The sequence below is a fragment of the Sminthopsis crassicaudata genome, chromosome 1, assembly GCF_048593235.1.
Source record: "Sminthopsis crassicaudata isolate SCR6 chromosome 1, ASM4859323v1, whole genome shotgun sequence".
Taxonomy (NCBI): Eukaryota; Metazoa; Chordata; class Mammalia; order Dasyuromorphia; family Dasyuridae; genus Sminthopsis; species Sminthopsis crassicaudata.
The window spans coordinates 669,280,101-669,287,959 of NC_133617.1; the positions used below are offsets into that span (position 1 = coordinate 669,280,101).

The following is a 7,859-nucleotide window of genomic DNA, read 5'->3' on the forward strand; positions in this document are numbered from 1 at the left end:
TGATTACAGCAGACAAATGCCAGTCTTTATATCATTGTTCCTATGCTTCTTTCCTTATCCATCCCCCCTTTCACTCTCTAGGCCCTAGAAGAGAGAGGTGAAGCCATATTTTTTTGCAAGTTCCACCAAAATACCAATTTAGGGGTTTTGGCGGCATTAATCCTTAGTCCAGCCCACCCTGAAAATACAAAAGTGAGACTATACCTGAGCTTCACCTGCCATCGGAAGGTTGTATGTGGTCCACAATCTGGGTGCAGCCGCAGAAAGTTCATATCACTACAAAGGTAACAAGATAAGATGAGTCTGTCTATGCCCCGCTTTTTCTGAGTCACTATTTGCTTCCCCCAGCCATCCATACAGACCCACCTGGTCTGAAACACTAGGGTGAAGTCCTGTTCACGAAACAGTACACGAGAAGTTTTGCGGCAGATTTCCTTCACATACACATGTACAACCACTGAATCTGGACCTTTCTCATATGAGTCATTCTTCACAAATGTCAGGTTCACCATGGGCTCGGGCTCTGTGTAGATCCCCATAATTAGATTTGCCCAACCACTCTCATGATCACCACCGAATTCTATCCTCATCCTCCCCAGGTTATGTGTTAAAACTGAATCCCAATAAAAGTTAGAGTATCTATGAACATCACTCTTCCTCATATCATCCTGCCCTAGATCAAAGCACCTGTGTCCACACCCCTGAGCCAATCCCAGAACATCTCACCCATACCCTCAGCTGAATTTTCCAAAGTTGTTGCTGCCTCCTCCTTGTTCTGGTCCCCTTCTTTACCCTGGGGGAGAGCTGGGCAGGCCATTTCATTCTGGTGGGCTATCATCTTCTCCCCTTCTAGAGTACCTTCTAGACAAAGGCCCTGATTTTCCTCTTGAATGGACTGTTGAGTATGTTGGGTCATCAAGGATAGCTGCTGTGGCCCAACAATTGCCTCGGGTTCTGTTGAAACAGGCTGTTCATGGAGAAGATGTGGATCAGCACTTAAAAGCCATTATGGACTTAACACTGAAGTACTTCCCAGTACAGGGGAGAGCTCAAAGATAAAGACCCACCTTCATCCACCCTGAACCCCTCACCTGAACTGTGGATTCTGGTGAAGGAGAGCCATCGCCTCGGGGACCTGGGCTGCCCCTGGAAGCCTCCCCTTCAGTAACCCCCCGGAGGTGTACCGCCCGCTTAGCACTGGGTCCTGCTTGAGCTCCAGGGCCTGTTCCTATGCCTGCTTCGCCTCGGCCCTGAGCTCGCTTCTGATTTCGTGGTTCTTGCTTTCCTCTTTGGGGCTCTGGACTAGACCCGGGTTCCAGAAGACTGGGGGGCAGCTCTTGTCCATTTTCTTTGCAATGGGCTCCGGCTCCCAAATCCTGGCTTATGGGCTTCTTTTTCTGCAAAAGACCCTAAATATTAGATGCTTCTCCTTAGACTTTTCTGATATTTCATCCTACCCCTCAGTAAGTATCCCTACTTAGCAGGTCTCTTAAGCCCTAGGCTAAAAGGCTTACCAGGAGGGAGGGCCAGGTCCGAAGTGGAATCTTCTTATGCAATAATAACTGTAGGACACCACCCTTTCGAGCGTGGATCTTGCTGCAAGAACTTTCAATCTCCTCATAGAAGATGCAACTCCACTGCCTGCCATCTACAGGGAACAAGGAATAGGAACTATTGACACTTCCAGACTTCCTTCTTAACCCTATTCAATGACTCTCAATCTATAGTGGTCCTTAATTTCAGTTAAAATCTTTTGGAGTAAATGGCACAGGAGAAAGGAAGAGAAGAATGCAAGTAGACATAAGTGGCCTGTCTTAAGAATAAGACATTTCATTCTGTGTTCTTTGTAGGGATACACTTCCATGACCCCACCCCTCTTTCTCTCCTCCTCCCTTCCTCCCTTGCTCCTTCGTTCTCATATTCACACAAATCCCTAGAGGCCATACCTGGTAACTGTACCACACAGTCTGTATCCGTGAAGGCTGCATCTATATCTTCTATCCGCAAGGGCCCAGACCCCACATGCAGCTTTACTATCACTTCATCTGCATTTTGCTTCCAATCTAGTAGCAGTTCAGCTAGAGATAAGATAACAGAGGTCCCCTGAAGCACCAGGCAGGATTACCCAGGATATTATCTGGGCCAGAGATAGGAAAACATTTCCCATTCTCAAACCTTAACAGTCTGTAAAACTCACAAACAGAGTAGTTAATCATGGTAGTCCTTCACATTCACATCTTGGCATTTGGGTCCTGAACACAGTTAGAGAGTACAGGTCAAGTGAAAGGATAAATTCCTTCTCCTCAATTACTCACCTTCCTTGAATTCCTGCTCTTCTCTAAGGGTGTATGTTTCCAAACCCGGAGCAGGCACTGAAAACAAAAAAGAAGGGAGATGAAGATGAAGTCAGTAATGAGTTCTATCTCCTATCTTTTGGGGGTATGGAGGGCAAAGAAGGGGAAAAGAAACAGGTCTAGCTGAATACCTGCTCTGCTTTCACAAGGATCCCTCTGTCCCCCAGTGGCTACAGAGCCACTCAAACTTAAAATGTTTAATTCCTTAAAATCTGCAACTCAGGATCAACTGATAACTTCTCCCCTTCTTCTACTCCACTACAAGGTAAACAAATCATCAGTGAACTTGAAACTTTACACATATTTTCCCCTGGTACAGCCCTACAAGGAATGTAGCATAATGATGACTATCCCTATTTTACAGATGAAGAGACTGAGGCTCAGAGAAAAACAGTGAATGATCCATGGTCACACTGCTAAGATTTAAGCTCAATCTTCCGACTTTAAGTCTAGGGCCCTTTCTACTCCATCAGGCCAGTTCTCTGTCCCAGTGGAATGAAGCCAGGAGTTGGGTTGGTTTCCAGGAATGAGATACTCATCCTATCACCAACTACCTGTCTAAAGAATAACTTATAAATCAACAAAGAGAGAAGGGCAAGGGAAAGACTAAACCCACCAGCTGCCTAATTTCTGGGGACTCTTTCTTTGGCAGGACAAAAGCATTTTCCACATGTGGTCCCCACCTCTTTTGGGCTCCCCATCTTTGCTCTCCTGGTTCACACGATCCTTCTGTTTCTTCTTGTTGGTGGCATCCTCCAGCCCCTGAGGGCATCTTCGCTGGCCTGTTGCACTAGCCCCTCCGGACATCTTGAGCCGCTTGCTTGACACCCAGAATCCACCGGGGTCAGTGATGGAGTCTGGGTCAGGGGTTCGACGTTTTCTTCCTGGCCCAGCTATCTTGGCGACTCTCTGTGGCCAAACTCTCCAGTGAGGAACAAATGACCTAAGGAAAAGTGGGCCCTAGTTACTGCCAAGTTCTAAGAGGTGGTAAAGGTGTTTTGTGTTGTTGTTGTTGTTTATGGGGGGTTTTGTGTGTATATGTGTGTGGGAGTAATTGATATATGGTAACAAGAGTCCTTGGTATGAAAAAGGGGAACCGTGATTACCTCAGAGTTTTGGAATGAGGATAAATAAGGGATAAAATCCAGTGCTCAATCTGCACATATATATTGTACCTAGGATATACTATAAGATATTTAATATGTATGGGAAACTAGGAACAGAAGGGAGTACAAGGGATAATGTTGTAAAAAAATTACCTATGCATAGGTACTGTCAAAAAAAATGTTATAATTATAAAATTAATTAAAAAATTAAAAAAATTCAGCGCTCAAAGAAGAAATTTATAATCATTTTGTAGTTATTTGTTTTTTGTTTTATCTTCCTTATTACAGAAGTATCAAAGTCTAAACAAGCTTAAAGCATATTTAAATCAGTAAATAATAATAATACATAAAATTACAGTAAGACACAAATGGGCTAACAGAAATCAGTTTCTCTTTGAGTGTAGAACCATTAACTTTCTATTCCAAAAGCACATTTTAATCATTGAGCCCGAACAAAGGCTGTATTGGAACTATGGCCTTGTAAAAAGAATACTGGATTTGGAGTCTATCAGACTGGGTTTGAATCCTGGCTCTGCCACACCATAAGATTCAACCATTCAATCAACTTTCTAGGCCTCAGCTTCTACATTTGAAAAATGAGCAAGATTTGATAACCAATGCAGTTCTGAGCAAGGGGAAGCAGCATAAAGGGATAGAGGTATAAGATAGATAATCAGTATAAAAGGAACTAGATGAAGACTGGACTCCTGAAAAGTCAGCATGAGCAATAATCAGAGAAAGGCCCTGAATACAGAAATGAGAGCCAGACAAGAGAAAGGAAGCCTACTAACTGATGGGCCTTGGCTGCAGCTCTAAAAGAGATGTTTCTGGACTCCCCACAACCACCAAAGGGAGGAAGTATCCCAATTTTTATTGGAGAATTATTCAAATTTCTTTCCTTGGTATTCCCTTGAGTCCAGCCTAGAACATGCATTTTAAAAAAGGCCAGAGTGGCAAGTGAACAAGGGGACCCAGAACACACATTCCGATGGGGCTGCGCTGGATGTAGAGCCTTTGCACGGGGCTATTCTGAGGTGAATGATATAAGCAGCTGCAGGCCGCTTTGGCTGTAGCTCCCAGATTGACCAGTGTCTTGGCCGTTTGATCAAGGTAAGGGCTCCAGCTACATTGGCTGCTGCAGAAGCAGCAGACGACAGAGGCAAGGAAGCATTAGCTCTCAATTCCAGCAACCCTGGGCCCAACCTGACCACAAGAATTCTAGATCTTGTTTCCCAGCCCCTCTTTCTGTGCCTAGGCTTCGTTCCCAAGCAAAGGCAGACCACACTGGTGGTATTCCTCCTATCAGTTTGGAGAACTCACTCCCACCTTTCTTGTTCCACATACTCATGGAGGGAATAAGGAAGGGGTATGGGGAAGGCAGGAAGGCCTCAGGCCCATCCTGTTTCAATTTCACTCTCTTGCTTAGTCATCTAAAGTACATGCCAACTTATCAGCAGGAGTGGGAGGCCCGGTTTCCACAGCCAAGAAGTGATTAGGCCTAGGTGTTAACGTGAAATCCAATGGAACCAGAAGGTGGGCTGAGGTAGAGACATGGACATGGCACTCCCATGTGCCATCCTGCAGGAGCCAAGCTACGAATGCAAATACAGATCTTCCTGAACACTAAGCATAAAATTTACTTTAAAAAGCTGCAGAACACAGTTCCTATAACAAAGCAGCACACCAGCACCAGGCCCATCCACCCCACCTCCTTCTGAAGCCCATTCTGAGCCTTCTTCCGGTTTCTTCTCAGGCTTAAGAAGTGATGTGGGGGTGGGAGAAGGCAGAAGAAAGGAGGGACCACAGCAAGCTACATGAAGTTTAGGCCTTAAAGCATCAAACTGGAGAAGCTAGCACCTTTTCCTCCTCTGCCCAGCCCAACCTCTCCAGGACTGTCCCCCACACTCCCACTAGGTTGAACAAGATGCCTTTTGAGGTTCTTTCCAACCTCTTGAGATTTTTTTTACAGGAAGATCCTTTTTCTCTTTCCTTTCCAAGGGAATCTCTGGTGTCCAAAAATCACCTCTGGGCCTTCAAAGTTCCTTCTCCTGCTCCCACAAGTTTTGATGGCTGCATGTGGCCTCTGCAAATCACTCTGCTCTTCCCTACCAGAGGGCCCCTATCCCAGGCATCGTTTCAGCTGCCTACAGAGGAACAGAATAAGGCAACTTTCCAGGAGTTTGGGCAACCATAGGAAGCTTTCTAATCTCAATCTGTGCTTCCAATTATTAAAAGTAAACCCACTACTCCGCAGAGCTGGGGTCTTCTTCCCAAAGACCTCAAACCACAACACAAATGGCTGACAAAAGAGCAAGGTCCCCGTTTCTGGGCAAATCAGTCTTTCTCTAGACTGCTTCTTTTCAAGACAGATGCATTATGGGAGAAGCTGCTGATCCACAGATGCACATTAGGGAAAAGGGATGGAACCAAAGGGAGGCCATTTACAACTACAGGTTTAATAACATGAGAATCACTGGAACACGTGTTACCACCCTCAGCTTGACAGTCGTCATTCTCCCCACTCCTGCACTACTGGCCTCCTCTTCCTGGTTCATTCATCCGTTCAATGAGCATTTACTAAGCACCTACTATGTGCTGGGCAGTGTACAAGTACAGAAATGAAACAGTCTCTACTCAGCGCGCTTGTCTTTTCAGTTTTCTGGCCCTGGCCCCTGGGAATGACAGGTGCACCGGCTGTTCCCCCTAACTGGGGAGTCCTGCTGCCACCTCTTGGCCTCCTTCAGCATTCATCCCAAAGCTGCCTTGGGCCAGAGGCTCTGGCTGCTCTCCCCTTCACTCCGTCACTGTTTCCTCGGAGATCACCCACTAGCTAGCATACGCCTGGCTCCATATCTGTCTCCTCCAATAGACTGTGAGGTCTTTGAGGGGAAAAACGTTTTTGCCCCTTTCTGTGTCCCCTAATGCTTAGTGTCCAGCACACAGAAACCTCTCCACAAGCGCTTTCTGGCTGACTGGAGTTTCTGCGTTCAGACGAAAACCGACCCCTGACACAGTGACCTGGGCGAGGAGCAGCTCCCCACCGTGCCCCGTTAATATCCCCTCCATTAATGACCCTTTCTGCCCCAGACCCACTTTTTACAGGTCCACCCTGACTGTTCCCCAATGACAGTCCTCACTATCTTTCTTTCTTCCAAATTGCACCAGATGCTCACTCAGGGGGCAGCCTTTGACCCGGGCTAGCTTTGTGGCATTTTTATGACAGTTCCGAGCCCCCGCTGTCACCTCATAGATTTGTGGGTCCCTGAGAACTGTCCTCCTCTTGCACACCCCCTCAGCATGCCCAGGCTGGGGTTTTGCGTATACAAGAAAACTCTAAGTGGCCCAGGCTTCTCTGTGCCCCCCACCCCCATCATCCTACTCCCACACCCCACTGCTGCCCCCCATCCCTAAGCGGGGATGCACGCCCCGAGGGAACCGGAGCTCCCCCAGCCTATCGAAGCAGGGCTCTAAAGTCGCCCGGGGGGGGGGGGGGGGAGGAGATAGCCCGGTGCTGACCCTCACCTCGGTCCCGGCCCTGTCCCACGGCTCCCTTCTCCCTCCACCGCAGGGGGATCTCAGAGCTGAGATCCGGGGCTTAGGGGCCTCTTGGTGTGTTTTAGTGATTGTTACTAAGGCCGCGAAGGCCCAGGCAGGCCCACGCGACCGACGGACCTCGGCTCTCCGGCTGGAAGCCTTTCTGGGCCCTGACTTCGCCTACCAAGTGCGAAGAGTCTCTGCGGCTGGGAGTCTGCCTTCCCCCTCCTCCGCCGCTCCAGGACGCCCGGCTTTCCTTCCCACGGGCCGGTGGAGAGAGCCGCTTCCTCCCAGCCCGGCCCAAGGCGAAAGAGGGGGCGGGGACCTCGGAGGAGGGGCCGGCCCCGCCCCCCCAGCTGGGGACTAGACTCCCAGCCTCCCGGGTCCCGGGTCCCGGGCCGGCTCCCCTTGACCTTGGGCCGGGCCAGAGCAGGCGAGCGGGCGGGCTGCGCGACGACACGCCGCGGGCGGCCCCGGCTACCCCGCCCCGAGCGGCAGGGCCTCCCTCACTCCCTCACTCACCGAGGCCGCCGCCGCCGCCAGCCCTGCTCTCGGCTCTCCGGGCCCCTTGGCAACCCGCTCCCGGTTCCGGTTCCGGCGTCGGCGTCGGTTCCGGTTCCGGTCCTCCCGCTCCTTACACCTCCCTCGTCCCGTCCCTCCCCCCCGCCCGGCGCCGCCGCGGCCGCCGCTTGTTTTGTTTCGACTAGAAGTTGCGGCGGCGGCGGCGGCGGAGGGAGGAGAGAGCGAGCCGGTGACGCACTTCCGGGAAAGATGTGGAGGGGGCTTGGGACTAGCAAAACGGAGAGGGGAAATGGCGAGGTCACGTGACTTCTTCAGGGCACGGGGCGTTTCCCCAGCAGGCCTG

At 49.7% G+C, this 7,859-nt stretch overlaps 1 protein-coding gene across 11 annotated transcripts in view; it reads right to left on the reverse strand.

The window, feature by feature from the left end:
• Positions 1–7,706, reverse strand: part of USP19 (ubiquitin specific peptidase 19) — a 29,103-nt gene extending 21,397 nt beyond the window's left edge. For 2 of the 11 annotated variants that reach the window (XM_074283258.1, XM_074283255.1), the window contains exons 1-9: positions 7,517–7,703; positions 3,038–3,297; positions 2,316–2,372; positions 1,947–2,078; positions 1,515–1,648; positions 1,092–1,397; positions 733–967; positions 367–523; positions 205–276 (exon numbers count right to left, since the gene is read on the reverse strand). In XM_074283258.1, the coding sequence (XP_074139359.1) occupies positions 205–276; positions 367–523; positions 733–967; positions 1,092–1,397; positions 1,515–1,648; positions 1,947–2,078; positions 2,316–2,372; positions 3,038–3,161 (1,217 nt within the window). In that variant the 5' untranslated portion in view covers positions 3,162–3,297; positions 7,517–7,703. Of the gene's footprint in view, positions 1–204; positions 277–366; positions 524–726; positions 968–1,091; positions 1,398–1,514; positions 1,649–1,946; positions 2,079–2,315; positions 2,373–3,037; positions 3,298–6,982; positions 7,386–7,516 lie in introns of those variants that run through there. The other 9 variants (XM_074283260.1, XM_074283259.1, XM_074283261.1 and 6 more) reach the window with 9 other exon arrangements.
• Positions 7,707–7,859: the final 153 nt, after the last annotated feature.